The 23,685-nt window shown below is 45.4% G+C and overlaps 1 protein-coding gene across 2 annotated transcripts in view; it reads left to right on the top strand.

Annotated features, from left to right (window-relative positions):
- RAB11FIP4 (RAB11 family interacting protein 4) overlaps positions 1-23,685 on the top strand; it is a 118,288-nt gene that overhangs the window by 34,670 nt on the left and 59,933 nt on the right. For both annotated transcript variants that reach the window (XM_080561199.1, XM_080561200.1), the window contains exons 2-3: positions 5,306-5,393; positions 15,612-15,700. In XM_080561199.1, the coding sequence (XP_080417325.1) occupies positions 5,306-5,393; positions 15,612-15,700 (177 nt within the window). The remainder of the gene's footprint in view (positions 1-5,305; positions 5,394-15,611; positions 15,701-23,685) is intronic.

The raw sequence follows: 23,685 nt of genomic DNA, 5'->3' as shown, positions 1-23,685 counted from the left end.
ATGTCAGATGGCATCTTCTGGCTGTGACCTGGATCCTGCTGTAAGATGCTGGTGGATGGAGCCAGCGTGGGGCTCTCCAATTGCAGCCATCTCTACCATTTTTTGTGCGGTAACAAATCTCCCCCGGGCTAGCCAGTTTTTGAAGAAAATTAAGGGAGGTCAGTAGAGGCCTGAATTTTTTCTTTGCTGGAGATGGCAGCAGGATTCAGGTTCCAGGAGGAAAATCCTTGCTGGAAAAAAAAAAAAAAGCATGTGTGTGTGTGTATATATATATATATATATATATATATATATATATATATATATATATATATCTGCCGCATGGCTACAGAGGACTCCTTACAAGACACTCTGGATTTCCTTTCTTCAGTGAAGGCTGGGTTTGTCCCCAAGCCTGGTGCTCTTGTGGGAACCTAGAAGGTAGGCAGGGTCCTTTCACACTTTCACTGGAGCAGAGCTCGGAAAAAGTAGTTATCCTCTGCTATAAATGCAGAGCTGTCCCCCACAGTTAGGGGCTCCTTCTAGCTAGCATAGCGAGAAACTTTGGGCTGAAGCAACTCTCAGGTGTTCCTAGACTGCTGTTACCTATCAGAAAGCAGCAGGGGCAGACATCCCTTCGCAGCACGTTCAGTATAGCTGGGAAATGCAACAGAGAGGGGCAAAGGCTTTGGCTGAAGTGACCAGTTATTACAATGGAGAAATACGTTTGCCTGGAAAGGATAATCACCCATTCATCTAAGCAAGCTAAACAATAGCAACAAAGGGTTTGATTTTCTCCAGTTGTTTCCCAGAGCAGAAATGATTTATTTCTTCTCTCTGAGACTACTGGATGTCTGCTGAGGAGCTTGTTAGAGGGACCCTTGCAGCTGCCAGGAGAACCAGCTGGACTATTGAGCCTGCAGCTAATTTTTTCTGTCCTCATCCTTCTCTTCCCACAACGAAGAAAGTTTGCAAGGTTTGCAATCCCATCCTTGTTTGTGCTGTCCCACATGGTGGGGGACTGCTCAGTGCAGCAATGTAGAGAGGAGTGTCAGTCCGCAGCCTAAATCCCTGGCTCTAGCTCATCTCGATGGCGTTCAGCTCTGGAGCGCGTTCCCTGTGCTGCCTGCAGGCACCACAACAATTACCCGGTTGTTTCAGCACTGAGTTTTGGCAGCAGTTGGGTTTGCAGTCCTGCGTCCTTTGCAGTGGCATCAGCAGAGGAGACAGAGCCCAGCCCTGCCTGGAGATGCAGGGACTCAGGAGTCTGACCGTGTCCAAGACTGGCACCGCCTGCTTAATCCACATATGCAAAAACAGGCAGCACTGCCTGTTCTGCTAACGGGGCTGAAAGGCTGCTGCTCCCTGTTTGCTAGCAGAGTAGTTTATCTGGAAGCCCATGGGGTTGTTGACTGCAAAAAAGGCTTCGTTGTCACGCAGCTTGGCTGTTGGGCTGACAACCCCTTAACACCTCCCAAAGCAATAAATAAGTGCCATAGCTTCTGACTGATTGCTGGGAGTCAACCCCTTGTGAGAAGGAGGTGGAGAGGACATTATTTCTCTACAGAGTGAAGCAGAAGGATGGCTGACACAGTATAGACAGCAGAGAAGATTTAGGAGTGGCTGCGATGGCATAGTTTATTTGGCCACAGCTTGAAATTGCGCTTACTTTCAAGTAATGCCTTCAATCTGGGATTAACAAGATAGTGCTGCTTAAACCAAGTGTTGGCTCTCGCTCGTGTTACAGCCCCACCAAGAAGCCCTGTCTGAGGGCCCCTTTTAGATGTCCCAGAAAAGTCTGTCCCTGTAGCAAAGAGCTTCTTAGCCTTATCCCAGAAAACAACTGTTAAAAATGCATGCTCAAGTGCACTAGGGGCTTGAAACTGTGCATGTCTATAGGGGCTTATATACAGTACATGCGTGTGTATCCAGGCACTGTCTGCATGCAAGTTTATACCTGAATGTAGTCCTGGCTGATAAAAGCTCTGTGGCCTCGACCTGTGCTGGAGCTGTGTTGGTCAGTGCTGGCTGAAGACATGAGGAGGATCAGCACAAATTCCACCAGGCCATTCTGTAAGTTCTTCTTCTCTTCTGCACTGATGTCAGCTCTTTGCGTTACAAAATCTAATTGAAAACCTGCACAATTGGATTGCGGGGAGACTGGAGACTGAAGCGTTTTGCTGGGGTGATAATTTCATTTACTGTTAAGGCATTGCTCGAACTTAAAAATGAATGCATTCTCTGTTGCTTTGTAACAAATACATCCAGACATATAACATCTCATTTAATTAGGTTAGAAAATATAATTGTGTGTAGCTGAGAAACTGGTGCACTAAAGTCACTGGCTCAACTGTCAGAAATAAACTTACCAGGCCAGACGTGCTGGAAACACCGAGTGGCACCACTGTGCTATAGCACAGTATGAAGTTGTGTAGGGGCTTCCCAGCTGGCCGCAGGAATCAGTACATTAAAACCTAAACCACAATTTCTTGCCTCTTAGCAAGAGACCTACAGGAAACAGGATTCTCCAGAGCAAGCCTGCAAGCATCTGAAAGAGTATTTATGTATGTTGCAATGATGGGAGCTTGCCAGTTGTCAGAGAGAGTTACAGGCTGATCCCATAACCCAGCAGACAGGTGTCTGATTAGATTTTGTTGCCGTATCTGCACGGGGACAGATGCTGAGCTAGTGGCCTCACTGAGGTCTGCATCAGCGCCATCGGGGCCAGGCTGAGTTACACCAGCTGACACATCTGCCGCATATTTAAGCTGCTACAGTGATCAAGAAGATTTTCAGCCCTGAAATCTTGCTGCTGCCAGCCTCAACGGCCGGTGTGATTATGCTGCTTTGAATGCATCCAAAAATAGCCCAGAGAAAGGAATTTCTGTTGCTGCTTCATCTTTCTGTAACATTTCTGCTGTTTGTGCAGGTGAGCAGCGATAACAGCGACCCAGCTTTCCTGTACCAGGCGTGTATCCATTTAATTGGTTTCGGGAAGGATTTCCAGCTCATCGTGTATGCGTTAAACCCCCTCTACAGTAGTGAAGTGGCCGTGTTTTGGAAACAGACCCATATCTTCTGCTGCTGTAAATCAGTGGGACTGTGCTAATTGCTTGTGGTACCAGATGTAGGAATTTGATCACGATAGGTGACAGCTGTAACACTTCAATTCCTGGGGTCATGTTTAAGAACAAGAGATGATTTTTTTTTTTGATTTTTTTCCCTAAGGCAAGGAGAAGTGAAAGGATGCAATGTAAGGATCAAATTGTTCATTTCTCATTCAGCCTAGCATTTTGCATGTAAGAAGTGTGTCATTTTCCCATCCGTGGTTGGACCATTTGGCTTGTAGTTTCAACACAACACTATTCCTGCTCTTACTGCAGTGAAAGACAAAATCTCAATGAATAGTAAGCAGGTCTACAATGTGTAGCATAAAAGGTATTAGGGGTCTCTCTCCTACTCCAGATCCATTTCTCTCTCTGTGACTGAGACAGTTGAGAGATTCTCTTCTTCCTTTTGAGGCTGAAGACTGTCAGCTGTGGGTTAGACAGTTTGGTGTGATGGGGGAGAGGTAACTTGCTTAAGGCCTGCAAGCAGAGGAGCTTGTAGGCTTGAAACCAAGGCAAGGTCTTGTTAAATTCCTTACACAGGGAATACCCACCTGCACTGAGAAGAACAGGGACAACTGCATGATGTCCTGAACCCGAGGTACAGAAAACTTTTGTTTGTCTGTTCTTGGGTGTCGCCAGCAAAGAAACACAGCACTATTCAGGGTAATGCTGTCAGCACAGTTTCAGGGCCCTTGTTTGGCTCAGAAGCCAAACATAGCTCCCACTGTGCCTCTGGCACTGCCCTGGGTCATGATGCTGAGCCCTCGCAGGTACTTGCCACCTGGAGGGATAGAAAGGGGACCCACAGAGAGCAGGAACTGCTGTGTCATGCGGAATTGCGCCTCACCATCCCAACACCTTTGTTAGTTGTAGATTGGTTTGTTCTAAATGAGGTCTTTGGCTAATCAAGGCATTTATTAGCACGGAGAGAATCTGAAGGAAGAGGTGTCACACGCACATCAGTGCATTATCTGCAGGGTTTTAAGAAACAGCTAGGCTTTCGCTAGCATGTTAAAAAAATAGAAAAATGAGAAACTGGGTCATCTGGATTCATTCGCTGCATAGCTTTCCAGCTGGGCTTTTGTTGCTGCTCAGACTGACATATCTGAGCTCCTCTTGTAGTTGCCAGGATTGTGGAGCATCCTACATGCCCGCTGCCCTCGCCTCCTACGCTCGTCTCCTTTATGCTCCGGGGTGTCTGGAGGGCCCAGATCAAGGTCAGAGCTGTGCTGCAGCTGGCCGTGAGTGTGCCTGCAAGCAGCAAGGGGCTGCCTCGGCACACTGCCTGCTAGGTACGGCACGAGGAGGCACGGGGAGGACCTGTACAATGTCATGCAGCGTGTTTATGGCAGAGGGGAACAGCCAGCTGGGTGTCCCAGCGTGGTGCCCGCTCTCCTTTGTCTCCAGCGTGCTCTGCCCCTCTCCTTTTTCTCCCTCTTCAGCTACTTGTTTCTGTGGAAACCCTCTCTGTTCCTTTAATCCAGACAACTCAGCACGCAACAGCCTCTCCTGTCTGGACTGCTTTTCTCCCTCTTGAGCAATCTGCCAGACCTTCTTTGGGGCAAATGCCAATTTGGTGGCTGCGTTTAAATGCCGTATAATCTCATTTTACAACAACTAGTGTTCAGAAATGCTAAACTGTGAAGCTGAGACTATAACTATAATTACATAAATACATTCCTTGCTTGTATACACATATACTTGTTTATACCCTTGTATTTTCAAACTTGTGTTCTCTGCAATGGCAAAGGATTTTTTTTTTTGATCCTAAGTGGCCAAAGAACGTTCACTGCTTAACTCTGGATGCTTCAGGGAACGAGGCTAGTATGGGTTGTGCACATCTTTTCTTCTTCCCCAGTAATTTGTGGCAAGAGGGGTGGAGATCATAAAGGTTTTAACTTTCTTTGAGCTGTGTAAATGAAAAGGGCCCTAAGGGAAACAGATTTTGTTAGCACCCTTCTCTAAGATGAAAGGCTAGGTCACAGATTGACCCCTTATTAAGCTCCCGAGCTTAATGCAATGTACCATGCTTGACATCAGATAATCCATTTGTGATTTCTCCTTGCAGAACAGTTTGAATGATTCAAGTAAATGTTGCGGGTATTCTTCCACTCACGGTCTTCTGTGGAAGCTATAGGCCAGTTGAGCAAAAGATGAATTACCATTCTCAACACGTATTTTATAATCTTTTCTTTTTTTTTTTTTTTTTTTTTTAGGTGGAAAAACTGGCGAAGTACTTGGACCCAAATGACTTGGGAAGAATCAATTTTAAGGACTTCTGTCATGGAGTTTTTGCTATCAAAGGTATGTGCACGTTTCATAAAAATTACCTACTTCAATGCCACCAATGTTTCTCTGGTTGCAGGAAATGTAATGATCAAAGACAAAATATTTGGTAGGAAGCAGCAGTATGCTTTTCTGGTTAATACAGGCATAAACAGTTACAATCCCCACCAGTCCTTCTTGGCTTTCATTTTTCTGTCTCTTACGAATTAAAAAAATAAAAATCTAGAGCTAGAGTTTTAATTTATTTTTTATTTTTGTATTTGAGTTCTGTGTTTCTGAGGATTGCTGGTGGTGACCTCTTCAGTAAGGGCTGAATGTTCCTGGCCATGTGTTGCGCTTGTTGTAGCTGGTTTGTTCTTGGTTGGTGCAGCAATGTAATTATACCTGATCTAAGATTAGCTGGGGTTTATGTGACAGAAAGTAACATGGCTGGACTGGCTGCTTCCTCTCTTTTGACTGTGATTATTTGTAGTGACAGTAGGGCAGCTCTGGGAACAGAGCCGATGCATTTCTGCTTCTTGTGCAACCTCTGTGTCAATGGTGAGCAGTGCTAGAGTTTCTACGTCCACAGGTGCTTGAGTATTGCTCTACTGCCAATTTTTCAGAACAGATGTGATGTGGTTTAAAGCAAAATGTAGCAGAAGAGAGAGTAGCCCTGTGGTTAGCAGGCAGTGTCAAAGTCTGATACTTCCAGGTTCTTATTCTGATTCCGCTGTTGATTTTTGTAAGGAAGTTGAAGATCCCTTGGGCATTAATTTCTCTAGTAGAAAATTTAAGACTATTATACTTTTCTCAAGATACCTGCAAGGTATAGTTAGTTCATGTTTCCAAAGTACTTGGGAACTTGTATTGGAATGAAAGAAGTTAATTACAGGCTGGACAAGTTAAGGAGTCCAGAAGGTAGAGACCGGCTGGATCAAACCATCTCCTTTGCACAGAGTCCTTGGCAGAAGGCATAGACACTATTATGCTTTACAGCATCGCCAAAGGGCGATGAAGCAAACAGTGAAGAGAGACTGTAGCTGTTCTGCTGCTGATTAGCTTTGTAGCTTCCCACAGCAAAATAGTTCAGCCTGTCCTTGTTGGGACACCTGGTATGTCCTTAGTGAAGTGCCAGAGTGCCGTCACAGCCCAGAGGCTTCACTTCAGGGACAGGGTGAATGTCACAGTGATTGCAGCGTGATTCCAGGAGAAGCCTCTGGAGAGTCTGCTACAACGAGACTGTTATGAAGCCATAATGATGCAAGAATGTGACACCATAGCAATTTTAATTAAAGTTTATGGTAACTGAGAGCAGTGTATAATTATGTGAAATTACTGTGAGAGCTACTCTCAGTCCATGTTTGGGGAGACACCTTCCAAAGGTGATGCTGTTGTATTTGAAGAGAAGGCAGTACAAAGCCCTAAAGGAAGGTTAATATAGATGTCTAGATGCTAAAGCCTACACTAGACATTTCCCTGGTCTAAGAAATGCTGTAGTAAACTGGGGTCTGGGTTAAGGCAGCCACAAGCTCTGTGCCTCTGGTAATCCTCTGTAGTTCACAGCCTAAAGGTGTGCTCAGGTGGGTGAAATGGGATAAATAAGGGATAGGTGTGAGCCGGGAGAACATCTCATCTGTAGTACATGTGCCCTTGTCTGGAGCAAATAGAAGTCAGTGGGCGGTGCCCTCAGGGAAGGAGTGGGCATCTGCGATTCCTTTACTGTGAGGGACAGCATGTGCATAATGATGGTTATCAGGGAGGGATGATGCCTTGGGAGTTTTCATCCTGCCTCACCGTGTGGGAGCTGGTTCATATATTCATAACCTAAGGTTTAGTCCTGCAAAGACATGGCTAAGTCAAACACTCCGGAGTACATTGTACTCCAGGTTTATGGAAACCTTAAAGCCCTTAAGTGGAACATCTTATGGTATGCTTGATGGGTGTTAAGTGTGTATATGTGAACAGACAGAGAAATTTCCCAATTCTGCAGCATCACATAGCATTCTTGTAGCACATCATTAACGGTATCAACACTGAAACCGCATCAGTGCCAAGTGCGTATAATCGTGGGAGCAGTTGTATCTATTTCTGATAAGGCATTGTTGTGTGTGATTTCACAGCATCGCTTAAGAACTGGCTCTATTGCTTACCTCACAGTGTGAAAGTTTTATTGGTCTTTAGCTACCAGCCACACTTTTCTTAAAAATAAATGGGTCGTGTTAAAGTTGAAAAAATGTATGTCTGCGGTTCAGGATGGAAAGCCTCCATCTCTCACTTTTCAGTGCAGCCACATCCCAAGGGGAGCAGCAGGCTTATTTTCAAACAAAAGCAGTTTGTATTGGCAGCAACAGATTATGAATATAATGCTTTGACATCTCAGCCTATTTTATTTACTTGGGGTAATCAGATTAATAGAGCAAAATGAAATGCTACTATGAATCCACTGTTTTTTTTCAGTGAGGGAGTGTGAAGCTGTGTTATTCTTAGGACTTGAAGCCAAATGTCCAAATTCAAACTTTACTGTCTTAATGCCTTGCCATATTTCTCATTTATGAGGCTTCACATTAAGTTGTTGGACAGATAGTTGCCTTTATAGTGTGCTGAAGAACTTTCTTCCTGCACAGAGGTGAAATAATGTCAAGTTTTTGTTTGTTAGTTCAATGTATCTTGAATTTGTGTTTAAAACATCAGGCTTGAAGCATCTAAAACAGATTCAAATCTCAGTGGTAAAGAAGTCACCTCTGATGATGACGGTTTAACCCTTTTGGATCCGGGTCTGGATCTTAGCCAACAACTAAACGTTGGAGCCTGAAAAAATCCTGAACATTGGAACGTTCAATGTCTGCTCTGTAACTGGGTGGTAGCAGCTCTCACTGAAAGGAGAACTTTAAACACTGCATCTAAAACCTGCAGCTCGGCCTCTCGTTTTTCCATAAGCCAGGGCATTGTGCACTCTTGTGTGGTAAAATGAAAAGTGCCATGGCCCTTGACAAGTGGACATCAACCTTGCCTCCTCCTCAGTGCCTCTGAGCTGGATGAACCTCGTGATGTATGAGTCATGTACCTCCACCAAGGTTGCTGGGACTCTCGCCTGGAAGAGACGATCTTCAGCTGCTGAACAGCAGGTCCCATGGGGAGGGATGTGCTGAGGAGTCTCACTGACAGCAGGGACCTTTGGAAGTGATGGAGAGGACTTTTACAGAAGAAGTATCAACGTTAGAGGGCAGAAGCGTGTTGGAGGAACTCATTCCCACTGCGTCTCCGGGGTGGAATACTACCCAGGCAGAGGTGCTTTCTGTTTATGGAAAGCTTTGTTTCTTTTTGCTTGTCCTTCATGGATTAAAGCACTTTGCCTCAGTGTCTGAGCTGAGCTCCCTGCTGTCTGGGCTGCTTTCCCCATGCAAATAGGCTCTGCCAGGGCCAGGTTTGCCATCAAATTTAAAGCTTTGCAGTAATTTCACTGGAAGTCCAGAATAGGAAGATTTTGCTCCTGCTGCAGCTGCCTTCGCTATCTGCTCACTGCATGCCTTTATTTCTAATGACTGCATCGGTCTGGAGAGCAATTGCCATGAAATAACACCTGTACCCTCTTACCTAGCAGCTGTGTCAAAGCCAGAACGGTCTGTGAAGTGGCACTGCGCAGGGACTCTGAGAGCAGCCAGAACGTCACTCGGAGGCTGAATTCCCATTGATTTCAGCAGGGTCAGCGTGGGATCCATTACTGTTTGCTCAGTGGAGTCCATTTCTATTTTTACTGTACTGGACTTACTGTAGCGATCCAGTAAATATTTTCTGCCACTTGTAATACCTGAAGGTTTGAGTGGAACTATTATTTCTAATGTGCTCTACAGGCTGGTAAGTGTTTGCAGGACCAGTCTCTTGGTCTGTTTAGCAGGCTCCAATTAAGTCTGATCTGTTCCTTCTGTTTTAAGGTTTCTGTTTTCTTCACGGTAGTCTTTCCACTCTGATACTTTGCTTACAAAACACCAAAAACCCACCAAACCCTACAAATAAAGAGCGAGCTCCCCCTGCTGACCTTGGTGTTGCAGCTCACACAGATGAGAGGGTAAAATGTGAATACAAATTCATGCAGAATTAAAAGATAAAGGCAAACATATTCCAACTTCATTGCTTATTTAAACCACGAAAACAACGCTAACCACTGTGCAGTAATTGGAGGGCAATGGCTTTCATAAGGGGAGAGGCTGAGCCGTGCCAGCACAGAGCATTTCTGCAGTAATGAATTTTCATGCTTTAGCAGAATCACTGTGTTTTTGTGTTTTTTTCCAAATGAAATTGTACAGCTTATTGTTCCCCTGGAGGAAAAGTCCTTTACTCATCTTCTAGACGTTATAAGGACTTTAAAGTGATGATCTGTTATAATATTAAAAAATGCAGAGATGTAGGAGCCCTTCGTGTTCATTAACTCTGGGAGAAGCACAGTTCTGCATTTCTACCCTTCCCCACCTTCAGCAATAGCAACCTTTGAGTCTTCAAAATAGTAACACAGACAGTTCAAAAATCCATCCCTGTGCTTTCTTGGATCTTTAATTACTGCAGTTGGCTGGAAAACTTCTCAAACCAGTCCCGATGTGAGTAGATAAGTTGTCGTTTTTTTTTTTCTTTTGGAAAAAGTAGTTATTTTCTCCATAAGGTCCTAGTAATTTTGATGAAAATTCCAGGAATACAGATTTTCCCAAAGCTTCAAAGAAATGCTAAAAAAAGTGAAGTTGGCTGTTCTTTTAGCTCCCACTGTGGCAGGTTATCAGTACTGTGAAAATAATGTAGTATGAAATTTGATGTTTTTTCAAAAGAAAGTTTTCCAGAGCAGAATATTTCTGGCCTTCTGTTTCACTGGTGACTTTTTTTTTTAATTTGCTTTTATATTTTCATTTAGCTGCTCCAAACAAACATTTTCCACAGAACCAGTGCTGAGTTTTGATTCTCTCTCTTAATTTGCAGTCCCATAGCTGACAATAGGATTGCATCAGCTTTGCCCCAAAGATCCAGTACAGAATTTGAGATGGATATGTTGCACTCACACAGGAGGAGTTTGCCTTTATTTGCTGGACACCAGTATTTGCAATACATACCAGTTCTAAAGAGCAGAAGAGCTGTGCTACCACAAGAATTTCAGTTAAGCACAGCAGAAAACATCAAAGTCTTTATGAGCCCGTTTAGGCTTATAGCTGTAGATCTCAAACTTCGCAGTGTACCATAGCTGGAGAGGATTTGATGAGTCTGTGTGTTCTAGTAAGGATGTCTTACAAACAGGAGCAGTACTTGGTCTGGCTTTAGGGAGAAGGACTGTCATGGTAAATGCAAAGAGCTGAGCCCTCCTTCTGTGAGTCAGGCTAAAACTCTTAATGAACTGAACTTGGTTGCTCTTAAAAGTACGTCAGAGTTTGCTAAGACTCAACTAAATTTTACTAAATATAGCCTGAAACCATAAACGGGTCTAAAACACCATTAAAGATCCAAGGGTAGATGAAGTAAAAAGCTATTGGTCTTAGGAAGAATGCCAGGAACCAACTCCATTCAATTACGTAGCCAGATTTGATTTCCTATAGTATTAAAGTTGTTTAATTGCCTGTGAAAATTGCCTGACACAGCATGGGTTAATTCTCCTTCTTGGAACATTTGCAGGAAAACCACTTTGCTGCAGTTGTGTTTATTTGCAGCCAGAGTGTCTGTTTGCAAATTAACTGTCTGCTAGAGTGTGAAAAACGTTTCTTTAAATGAAACTGAAGGTAAATATCTAAAACTATGTGGTAAGGGAAGTCATTTCTGGCATCCTAAGCAAACAGAAAATGTTAAAGGTTCACGTGTTCCCCTTCAGTGACTTGGAAAACACTTTCATCATCTTTGCTTAGGGCTAAAGATGAGCCTGACCTGCCTCTGGGACAGCCAGCACTGCCTTTGGAGAGGTTACTAGCATTAGTTTGGTATTTTCCAGAAATACTTGTGTTTTCACAAAAGGAGAGGGTAAATGATCTAGTGGTTATGATGCTTAGTTTTCTTGTTCTGCAGCATCTTTCTCTTACCAGAGTGCAGGCAGTTTTCTTTTTACTTCAGTTTGCCCCTGCAAATAATTCCCAGATTGCAAGTTGTTCCCCGATCCAGTTCAGGCCAAAGGAGCCGTGTACGCTTCTGCTTTTGGCATACTTTGGATAAATGTGTGTTTAACTTCAATAATTTTGACAGAACCAGATCAGAGAGTGAGCCGGTGCTTTGGTGCATGAGATGTGACACACACTGCTGTGTCAAGCAGTCTTTTGAGGGGCACAAGAGCAGCTGGCTCTGCTGGCTCACCGCGTGTCTCTAGCCAAAGAAACAGCAGCCTCACCACTCTCCTGCGGTTTGGTAACTGAGTTCCTCCTCCAGATATGAGGTTGCTCCTGATCTCTGTCACCCTGGACAGTGATTTATACAATGCACAGCCCTTCAGCAGTGTTCTCCACAGAGGGCATCCTTTTGCACAGCTGTAGAAAATGTAGAAGGACTTGAAACCATCCTTGGGTTAGCTCTTTGCCTCCATTCACTGCCTCACTGACTGCAGCGGAGCTGGGTCTCCTTGCCAAATGCTGCCCAGAAATGTGCATGAGGAGATGTTCCCAGCCATAGCAAGGGTGAGAGAAAACTGAACACGTTAAAATCTTGTGATACAAGTAGGCATTCAAGTGAAATATCTCTAAACAGCCATAGAAGTGGCTTTCAGTTTTACTGTTTCCTGGAAAATGAAATTATAGCAACAATGGGACAGCTCAGTGCAGGAGGTCCTTAAAGTAGCCGGGAAGTATCCGTTCATTTATTTGCAGTGGGTTATTTATGGACAGACTCTAGCCTTGGGTGCATACTGCTGCATGACTTGAAATACCGATCGTGGCAGTTCTGCAAGCCCAGGCAAAAACGTTTGTCCTCAAGAGTGATACTGGTAGCAGAAAGCACCCTGTGTGCCAGACCAGACAACTCCCTGTACAAGCTGCTGTCCAATGCCTTCATGTTTCCACGCTGAGCCGTGCCAGAGTAAACCTTGATTTTTTTTTCCTGTTTCCTTTCTGGACTGTGACACTTTCATTTAGCTCACTGGCATTTCCCAGGCTGCAAGCCAAAATATATTTGGGTAATAAGAAGACGTGAACAGTATTTGAGACACTGCAGGTTAATATAGTCCCCTTCTTATGGTGTGCCCCTTGTGTAAACCTCGTAGAGTACTTGCAAAATTCAAATCATCCTTCAGATAAGGGAAATGAAAGGTGAGATATATTAGCAGTGTTGCAGAAAAACGCTAGGCAAGAAAGGCGATGCATTTACCAACTGTGCCAAAACCCGCTGCCCTGGTGGTAGGGGCTGGGCCCTGGGGAAAGAGCAGCACCACAGCCCTCCATGGTTAGGGATGGCAGTTTGTGCCTTGATGGGGGAAATGAGCAACAAAGCATTTATTTGTTAAACATAGTTCTTAAGCGGAGTGAAAATGGTGGCATGATCCTAAGCTTCTCGCAGCCAGTGGGCATCCTTCCATTGGTTTGCTGGATGTTGGATCGGGTCCAGCTGACTGCAAGGTAGCAGCGGTGTTTTTGAGTAACCCCGAAGGAGAACGGCCTCTCAGCAGTTTCTTTTCCTCTTCTCTTTTTGCCGGGTGTAATAACATGCAAATCTTCCCAGCAGGATGAGGAGATCCAAGCTGTCATGCCAGCACGTTAATCGTACTCAGCAAACCTCTCCCACAGGGGACGCTGGTTGCTGCACGCTCAAATGTCTTCCCAACAAAAAGTCACCTCTGTAGGAGGAGGTGGTCTCAGATGAACTACATCCTGAGTCTGTCAGTGTCAATGGAAATTCAGTCTGTGATTTCAATAAAGGGAAGATTTGGCTCCGTTTGCCAAGTGGAGCTCTTCAGCTCGGTAAACAAATTGGATTAAGTGCCTGGTGATGTTCTGGAAATGGCTCAAGTGCTTGATTGGCTTCTGCGGTTCTGGACCAGGACACGAAAGCCTGTGCCAGGTGGCTCTCGTGAAGAAGTGGTTAGGGCTGCCCCAAGTAGGTTAGGTATGGACGAGATGGTGCTTTTTCTCCCGTGTGTTTTTACTGAGAAAATTATACGTTTTAATTTAAATGGTCAAGGGCTGTCATGAAGAGATAGACCTTAATGGTCAAAGAAAATGAATAACTGTGATCAGGAAAAATATCAGATAAGAACTGGGCAGCAAAGAGGGGACACAGAGGACCTTGCAGCTAAGCTCCAGATTTGAGATCCCGGAGATCTGGATGCCGTTTGTGACTCTGGCTCTAAGAGACCAGTCTGGTTGGTGTTTCAAAAGGAAACAAGGCAGAGAGGTTTAGTAGTTAAATGCCTCTTGCACCTTTGAAAACCCACAGCCTTTGTGACTTTTGCCCACCAAAGAAAAAGGTTGGGGAAGGTGGTACACTTATCTAAGAGGCTTAATTAAGTAAAGGCTGACTGCTTAGAAGTCTTTAGCTAGAAGCACTGTTAGTACAGCTGAAATAGGAAAATAAGACCTAACCTTATAGCTGAAGATATAGCTGGGAATTTTTAGAACTGTGTAAACACGTCTCCTTCATTAGACAAATCTACATCCATTGCTTTGTAGCACTTGGCATTTATTTTCCATTTTGATGGAGATAACTCACTTTAACGAGTACGTGCTCCGTATCACGCAGAGAGCATTTAGCAGAGCAAGCAGTCCGTACATGTAAAGACTCTCACAGTGGGTGCTGGCATGAGGTAGTTTGATGAGTAATAAGATTTTGTTATAAATGTCAAAAGGTACAAACAGTAAATTGAATCCTCTGTAAGAGGACTAGAAAGTACCCTTAGTCAAACACAGGCTGACAAACATAATGATAAAGCCAGGAGAAAGAAATGGACCATGGGCGAGCTGGAAATGTGACAGCCACAGGCAAGGCAAGTTATGTACAAAGATGCTGTCTCAAGGCAAAAACGTTTTAATATTTTGCCTCTTTTCAGAAGGTAAATAATGGTAAATAATCTCTTTGGATTGTTACTCCCATGTGAGCTCCTCTTTGTGAAATGACAATAACACAATTCTTGCTTGCTGACTTCTCCAGAAAAGTAAAAAATGCACACCACGTCACTTGCTTCATCCACCTGGTGGTGCCTCCGGCATATGTGTCTGTGTAGGAGACAGGGAAAACACATTGATCCCTCATCATCATTAGGCATCCTCCATCTGGTCACCTTCCCTGTTAAGTACTCCCTTCTTTTGTAAGGGACTCCCCTCCATAACCACAAGGTATCTTCTACCCTAGAGATGTTATTTCGTTATTTTAAAAAAGCAAGAGAGAAGGCCAGCTAACAGGATAAATCCTTACATTTCACACTTCCTTGCATTATTCTGCCTTCTCTGACTCACCTGCCTCATGAGTATCAGTGTGTTGTGTCACGGGCAAATGTATTGCATTAGTGATGGATGGAAAAGAGGAATACTGCTGGCTAATTGCTGCCTCCGAATGTACGCATGCTGAGGTTGTGTGCAGTTCAGGCCCAAGGCTGAAAGCTGGTTGTTCTGAAATTACCTGGCCTGATATCACTGCAGCTCAACATGCCAAGTGCAGTCACTGGTAATTAATGGGAAATGAGACATTTGGTGATTTGAGTGTTTCTATATTTGTCTCAGGTTTTCAGACGAGACAAGGACTGGGGGAAACATGGACATTGATTTTTCCAGCTGTTAGTGTGGTTGTTAACAAAAGCAAACACAGAAGCTGAAGATCTGACTGCAGCACGTGAACATTTGCTTGCCAAACACTGTGTGCTCCGTGACTGAGCTCTTTTTGAAGCGGATTATGTGACATTTGGGTATTGCCCAGTCCGTCCTTAGACCAGAGGGAATCAGAAGCAGCTCTGCTGATGCTGATGTCAAGCAGATGCTGGCTAATGCCAGGCCTGCGAGTCCAGAGGTTGCGGTTGGGTGGGGGTGGTCTCCATTCCTCAGGACAGCTGCCCAAACCAGGCAATGTGCAGGTTTCATTGCAGCTCAGAGCAGCCATGCTGTGCCAGCATTAGTGTAATGGCAGTGTCACATGCTGAATATGTGCCCTGCACAGCTCTGAAGGCAGAGCTTTGTTAGAACTATTTAAACATATTCTGGAGCTGTCTTTCAAGGTTTTGTGCATGCGGGCTAACTACAACTCTGTTTCTTCCTCTGTTGTCCATGTAATCTCTGGGAGACAAGCTCTCAGCTTGACCATTTGCTTTTGTTTGTTTGCCAGGCTGTGAAGAGTTACTGAAAGATGTCCTGTCTCCTGAAAACTCTGGGCCTCACCACTATGAGCCACAGTATGTTGACTACTATTACCAGGTAAGAGAAGCATCGGTTCTGTCTCATCTTACTGGGCTGAGAACGTCTCTGGAGTGATGTGTGGTTGGGTTGTTATAAATGCTGCTGTTTCGCTTGGCCTGTTGACTCTTCCTTCCTAGATTCATGACTGTTAGCAAGCCTTCTGTACTGGTTTAAGCTGTATTTAACACAGGCTATCTGTAAGCTGATGAGAGAGAATTTAGGACTTGGTTAGCACTGCTCTTACAAGCCTTAGTATTCTCTTGTCGGTGAAGCCATCACATATGAGCTTGCTGGCACCACATAAGTGGAAAACAATGATTGGGATCTAATTAAATCAGTCAAACTTTGTAGGTGAACAAGTCCTCAGAGACCTTCTGCAGATAATAAATAGGGATTGAGCAGCAGTTGGGAAGCAGAAACAAAAATACCTCGATAATATTTTGGCTGGTCGGTATGATATATCCATACTCAATTTTTCAGGCTATTAAAGGTTCAAGTCCTTGTCCATAATTTGACGGTGTCTGCAACAACAGGCAGGACGATGTTACACTTCGTTTAAGCATCTCTTTGTCTCTCCTTCATTTTACTTTGGTTTTAGTCACCTCCACTCATGTGCGTGTTATGATTAAAGGCACAGTTAGCATTGTGCACTCAGATGTCGGTGGCGCTAGGAGACTTGCAAGTCATTGTGAAATTTGGATGTAAAATATTGTAGCTTCCCTGGTGACAAAGTGTGAAAACAATCCTCATACAGTGAGGAAGGGCAAGTGATAAGCTTAGTGGGAAATGCTGCTGTCTGTGTTCCTCTGAGAGCACCTGTAGGGGAGAAAAGATCTGTGAGTGGGTGGATGAGGTGCTTAGTCAGGGAAGGGCCAGTGAAAAGCCCTGGGCTGAGAATGCCCAAAAGGAAGGCAGAACAAGGAAGGTGCTGTTAGCAATTTATGGCCTCTGCACTGGAGGCTTCTAGCAGAAGGTGGCTTCAGATGCCCTCGCGTGAACTGGTACAAACGAGGGGGCAGTGAGAGCGATTGTGGCTCGGAGAGGCTGGGAGCTGGGCCTGGGAGCTCTGACAACTCTAGTTGCATCTTTTGATGACAAAAAAAAAGAGTTTCACAGTGATTAGAGAGTGGACTCATGGTGGGGAGATGCCTAGGAAGAACAAAGACCTGGTGTGATGGAAATTTTAGTGAGTCAGCGTGGCAGAGATTTGTAATGGAGGCCAAGTGATGAGCCTGAGCTCAAGGTGTACCTTGCTGGCATCCGGGTTAAAGGTGTGGTAACCACCGGGCTGCAGGCAGTGCTGTGGTTGTGTGTTTGTGGCCGAGTCCTGGGGTGACAGCTTCCTCCAAGCAGGCCTCCCTGCAGGAGGGTTGAACCTGTAATTAGCTGAAGAGTTGAGCTACGGCTTCTTTGTAATGCTGGGCCATGTTTCGGGTGCGAGCTACAGGAGCTCAGGCACGGACTGGTGAAGAGTTCTGTTGAGGGATGGAGCTGGAGCTGCTCAGAGGCAGGGAGCCCTTCCTTCCGCTGCATGCGTAGGGAAAGCACCCATCACTCAGCCCCACCAGGATCCTGCTTTACCAGCACCCATCACTCAACCCCACCAGGATCCTGCTTTACCATTTTCTTTGCACTCCTCATGAATACCTGGGACGAGCGCTTCAGCTTAGTTGCAGAAGCACGTGGTGAGAGGTGTGAGTGCCACGGAGCCTGTCCTTGGTCAGCCTGTCCCCATTGCTTTGTGGTGATACACAGAACGGTTCTCACTGATTGTGCAGAAGGTACACAGACGTTTCCTTCAGCTCAAGGCAGATGATGTCTGTCACAAGATAGGAGGAGCCTTCTAAGGCTGCAAACAAAAGGGCAGAATTTGGACATCAACTTTTTGAATCGGGAAGAGTTGTCTGGGCTTGTTGGCTCTTTCTGCTTGATGGAAGTGGCAGGCTGCTTTCAGAACCTGGGCAGCGGAGAGCTGACAGCGCTCACACTCCGCTCGTATCCCAAACCGAATTGTTTTGTAACTGGTGACAGATGCCCGCGATGGTGTTGCTTGGTAACCTGAATAGACATCATAAACCAACCTCTCTGTTTTGCAAGAGATGATAGAGACTATAAAACAGAAAGCAGGCTCTCTGCAAACACTCGGCGTCTCCCTGTGCAGATGTTGCTGGCTCCGTCTGACTCTAAAGGCAGGTGGTGTGGTTGTTGGGTCTTTATTCCTCTGGGCCAGGTTTCAGACCTGCTGTCAACCAAAGATATGCTGTAGAGAAGGTGCTGGAAAGTGAAGCATGAGGGGGCTGTGTACGTTTTGGTACACCCCACGCTTAAGCTCCCTCTCCCCTGCACAGCTCTGCCTTCCACAGAGGCAGTCTCATCCTACAGTTTCCAGGTCGGTCGTTCAGGCGCAGTTCAGAAACTCTTCACTAGATGTCAGTTAAAGACTGGGAAAACGCTGAGAACCGGCTCTGTACTTGCTTTAAGGATCCTCTCCTATTGGGAAGAAAGTTGCAGTTTTCATTCTGGTGAAATAGGGGAGAACTTCTGAGGCCTGGGTGGATTTGAGGTTTTTGCTGCTGCTGAGGTTGGTGCTCCGCTCCCAGGGAAGCACATCCTGAACATGTGCAAGTTCACTTTGCACTTCCCAGACCTTACTGAGTGTGAATTCCTGCTGATGTAGTCAAGCTTACATGCAGCTCCCAGTGGCACAACCAGCAGTTGCCTGTTAATCTGATTTTCATCCCAGGATACCCTTTGCATGTCTGTCTAACTCTCAGGTGCTTGTGATTTGGGAGAGAGAAAAGGAAAAGGAGACTTGTCCTTGTCTCACGTTATTTCCCCTTTCCCCTGCTTTCACTTTGGCTTCCTCTCCCATGTGCCTATTCCCTGTATCAGCGCTTTTCGAAGCCCAAAATGAAGCAGAGGCATGCAGAGGTGAAGGTAATGCCAAGAAGTGGGATGAGGTAAAGGCAGGAGCCACAGTGAGGTGCTGAACTGATCAAGCTGTTTGTGTGTTTTGAGGCAAATGGGGAAGAAGAAACTGCCAAAACTCAAGCCTTTAATTGCAACCAACTAGATGCAATTAATTTAAACTGATAGGTAAGATCCCCAGCTACCAGGAGGTTGGGGCATTTCATTTAATATTTTCTAAATGGTCTGCTTTTACTTTCTTCTTCACAGTAAACAAGAACAAAAACTGATAACCTTTTAATGTCTACAACCAGAAGAAAAAAAAAAAAAGCATATGTAATTTAAAATGCAAAGACCATTCCATGAAAGGTTTCTAATGGTTTGTAATGAGAGACTGTCAGTATGCTGTGTCAGGCAAACAGATAACTCGTCCTTCGAGCTCAGGTCTGTCGGGGCATGATGCACAGAAAGCAAAGGGCAGCACTTAATTACTACGGGACCATCAGATCAGTCAGAAATGTCTCACTGAGTTTCGTCAGCACTGAATCAGGCTGCAAAAATGTTAGTGCAAGCAGAGAGAGTTGGTCCAAAGAAACTTAGGATGGGATGGCAGTTAGGAAACTCATGTCAGACCCGAAAGAAAATGTTCGGGTCCCTGCTCATCCTCCCCCAGCCTACCTTGTGCCAATACCTCGAAGTTCTGGCACTACGCAGGAGAAGCTTTTGAAACTGCTGCTCAAAGTGCTCTGTGATGTTAAGAACAGGGTTATAAATACTGCAGGAGAAGCAGGTCTCTTCTGCAACAAGCGGCACAAGCTAGCAGCTGTAGAGCCTCTCCACTCCCAGACCTGTGAACAAACCTGCACCCCCTGGATATGCGTTCGGGGTCTGTGGATTTGGTATTTCAGTCTGTAACGTGCCCTCTTAGAGGCAGTATAAGTGGTCGGTATAATTTCTGTCTCTTTAGAGAGAGAATAGAAATGTTGTAAATGTGACAGAAGCCGACTTACCCACCCCAAATGCCTTTCCCAGTGCTGGCTGCTGTGCCCTCAAGTGTAGTTTTGGCTCCAGTTTGAAGGGAGCCAAAAGTCTCCCAGCCCACTGTGCAGGATTTGCTCTGCAGCAAGTTTCTGGTAGCACTTCAGAGCCCTGGCTAGCCTTTAGGAGATGCTAACCAGCGAAGTCCACAGCTGAAGTCTCTGTGTGGAAACCCAGACCCAGATTCAGCCAGCTCAGACAAAGCGAAGTGCCCGTGCCTAGCGTTTGTGAACGGTTGGCTCAGGGCCCTGCTGGGCACCCAGCCAGCTGTGAGCACTGGCCACAGGACCGAAAGGGAATTAGGCTGGCTGCATCCGCACCTCCCTGGCCAAGACTTGCACTGTAGGTCAGAGAAGCAGTTGCCTGGGTCCAGGTGTCTTAAGTTTGGGGAAAAGGGAATCTGCACCAGGATCTGGATTTTTCAGCACTTCCTGGGGCATATTCTGGCTGTTCAGATTTGAATGGAGCCTGAATCAGGTCACCTGGGTAGGTGACAGGAGAGGAGGTTGAATGAAAGGTCCTAGAGCCTCTCACCAGGTAGCAGAGTACCTGAGTAGCTGCTTGTGAAGAGACAGGCTATGCGTTTTTGTATAGGAGAAATTGCCTCTTCATCTGAAATCAACGCCCAAATGCTGTACACGCAAACCCAGTGGAAGAGCCTATTGTAATCTCCAATAATAGCAGGCTCCCTGATTTAAACAAGGCTGTTAGTATCTTATTTGTTGGTGCGGTATCGAGTAGTGGCAGTTTTCCCTTTTTTCTTTTTTTTTTCTTTTTTGCTGCTGTCATCTGTAAATAAGAGGGAGTCTGCTGCTTAACAAGGTGCAGGATGATTGCTGTATGTCAAAGAGTGAGCTGCCTTTTCAGCCCTGTGTGTGTTCGCCCGCCTGCCAAGTGATTAATTACACTGTATGAACAGCAGAAAAATTGTTGAAACATGACAAATAAATTGTGTTTGCCTCTGGGATGGAGCGGGGACTACTAGCTGATCTGCTGCTTTGAAAATATTTTCAGCAGCAATTAGGAGTCCCCCACTGGCTTCCGAAAAAAAGTTTTTTTCCCACCAGTTGCTTGAGGAGATCTGCTAACTAACACCTATGTCAGACAGAGGGACTTTTCTGCACTGGAAAAGACAGTGATCCACATGGGTTTTTTGTGAGGCTGAGGAAGGATATAGCAGTCTGAGACACCACGGGACTAAAGAAAGGTGACAGGCCATTTGCATAGGTCACTGGGTCAGCATGGAATTGCGCTTATTATCTCCATGCTGTTTCTTATATTTATTGCAAAGCAGAGCCCAGGAAAGTGTTGAATATTTTATTGAACTCAAACTTGCAGTTTTGTTCTTCTTGCTGTTCGCATCTTAAGCAAAACTCTCCTTTTTTTTTTTTTTTTGACTATTGAAGACATCTCTTTCACCAGGCATGTTGGCAGCCACAGCAATGCCACTTTACCGATGAACAAACCCCTCTGGGTCACTTCAGAAGAGAGGAGTAAGCAAAGACATCAAATCTCACCCGAGCCCAAGAAAAATCTGCTTTATCACTTTTAGCTTCCCAGAAGCGTGGTCTGCCCTTTTTAGGGTGGTGTCCACCATGAAAATGAGTAAAGGCATAGTGCTAACCTGGCACCACAAGTTAAAACAGATCTTTGCTACAGAGAGCACCACACATCCTCCAGAGCTTGACTGTTGATTTTTTTTTGTCCTTGGTGCAGACTTGGTGTGGCTGAGCCCCCAGAGAAACTCCCCACATGGATCTCACTGGATCCGTGTACCCTTGCTGTACTCAGCTCACTGCTCTTCCTTCTGGAGGCTGAAGCAAAATTTGGGTGAAGGACATCAGATCTCCCACCTTAACACAAACAGCAGCTAAGATGTTAAGTTGGAAATACCTTTCCAACTGATACCGAAGAGAAAAACACAGCCAAGGCAGTCAGGAGAAGCAGTATTAAACACAGCAAATTGAAGCTTTGTTTTTTTTTTCTGTTTCTTATCAGCCTTCAGTTTTCTCCACCACCCCCACGCTGTCATTCTTGGCTCCCATTGTGTTTTTGGCATTGTCGCTGCTCGGTGTCTGCCTCGCGTGTGAAGCCTTCCCTCCCCGCGCTTGGGACTCTCGGGGTGTTTGTGCTACACAGCAATCAGCACAGCGTATGTTTGCAAATTGCTTCCCTTTCCAAGCTGCTGGTGGGCTCTTCTGTCCTGCTGTCACCGTGGGACCCACGCTGTGATTACGAACAACTCATTCTTAACATCTTTCCTCAAGCTGGGGGAGAGGCTGCATCCTCACTGCTGCAGCAGTCAGAACGCGGGACATGCATGTCCCCCAGTGCTTCAGCTGGGGGATGTTCTGGCTCGAGCGTCTCCCTTGGGCACGCTAAAGGAAGTAGAAGTTCCCTCGTTCCTAATCTAGAAGTCTGGCTTCTATTTGATGCTCCTAAATCTGCCAGATTCTCCTTCCCCTCCGCTTTTATTGTGTCCCATGGGAAATGAGTGTAGTCGACATCTCCGGGGATGCCTTTTGTTGGACCCAGCCTAGGGATTGATCCCAGCCCCTGCAGAAATCAGGAGAAAGACTTCACAAGGCCTGGTAAGAGTTAGGCTAACACTGTGGGTTGCTCCTGAGGAGGTTGTTGCCTGAATCCCTTGCTGGAAGACACTTCTAAGCTCAGCTCTGTCCAAAATCTTCATAAAGCACAGCCGTGCCGTCACAGAGAAACAAGCCCATGTTCCTAGGTAGGACGAGATAGGATTATCCATAGGCAATGCAATATCTTCACTGCTGAGAAGTTTATTATAACCTCTAAGGGCAACACTCTCAGCAATTCATTTTTTTTTTATTTTTTTCCAAGCATCGGAAAGCAACATTAACTACAACTGCCAAGAAACCTCCAGTGAACAATTACCAAGAGCAATGAAAAGCGCAGCGTGCACCCATTTGGGACTAATTTACATGGAAATTGGCTGCTTTCACCTGGCAATATTCTGATTTATATTTTTTATGTTTGTGCATACATGCAAAGTGTCCTTGGTACAGAGCACCTGCATAAAAATAATCTACCTCTCTGGCTGCTCAAGCTGACTACAAAAGGCTGCCCTGAAGAGCTGCTGCACAGAGAATGAGCAGTGCTGCACTCAGGGCAAGGTAGGCATCTTCCAACAAAATAAATGCTGACTCCTCCAAAAGCAGCCATAGAAAAGATTGTTTGAGGAGTATTTTCTCTTTCAAAACCAACTTGAATTTTGTGATTTGGTGCAACATCACACGCTGATGTCTTCAGAGAGTAAATTACTTTTCCCTGGACTTGTTTCTGCTTGGTTGTTGTATAAAAAACACACCAAATAATACAAGAAAAAGTGAAATACTCTGGCCCAGTCCAAAAATACTTCATCCCTTTCCTGAAATGTGTTTTGGATTTTCTTTTCAAAAAAAATCTGAGGTTTTGACCTTCTCACCCTGAGCTGGGACAAGAAAATATTTTGAAATCTAGGAGCTCCTAGGGAGGGAGAAGTGTTTTCCCACCTCATTATTGCCCTGCCACCCCAGCAGATGGGCTTTGCTCCCTCCAGATGCAATCCCGCTGTCTTTGGGGCCAGCAAGAGTCTGCTTGGTGCTGGGGAGGGACATGAGAGACGCTGCTGGAGCTTCTGTCGCTGCCGTGATGCTGCTTCTCAGTGCAGTGCTGCTCGGTCAGATTTGGGGGGCTGGAAGGCTGGGCTGAGTTTGTTTATGCCAGTGTTTTTGCCCAAATTCTGCCAGTTATGTGTTTTAAATTGTAACCACCTGCTGCTGCAGGTGAACTGCTGTCCTCCTGTAATAGAAACATAAATCATCAAGGGAACAGAAATTGTTCACTTTGCACGTGGCATTGTCCCAGTCGACCCGTGCCACTTCTCAGGGCTGTGCTTTCTGGGGTGCTTCAAACAGGCGGAGCTGTGGCTGCTCAGCGTGGCTGTTCCTGCTGCACTCAGTAGCAGGTGAAGCTACAACCAGTGTCCTTCCAGGCCTCTGAAGGAGAGTTACCTCGTGCATCCATATTTCTTGGTATCTTTGCCC

The sequence above is a fragment of the Anser brachyrhynchus genome, assembly GCF_964034855.1.
Source record: "Anser brachyrhynchus genome assembly, chromosome: 18".
Classification (NCBI taxonomy): domain Eukaryota; kingdom Metazoa; phylum Chordata; class Aves; order Anseriformes; family Anatidae; genus Anser; species Anser brachyrhynchus.
The sequence above is the reverse complement of the archived record's forward strand: the minus strand, read 5'-3'. Positions and strand labels throughout refer to the sequence as shown.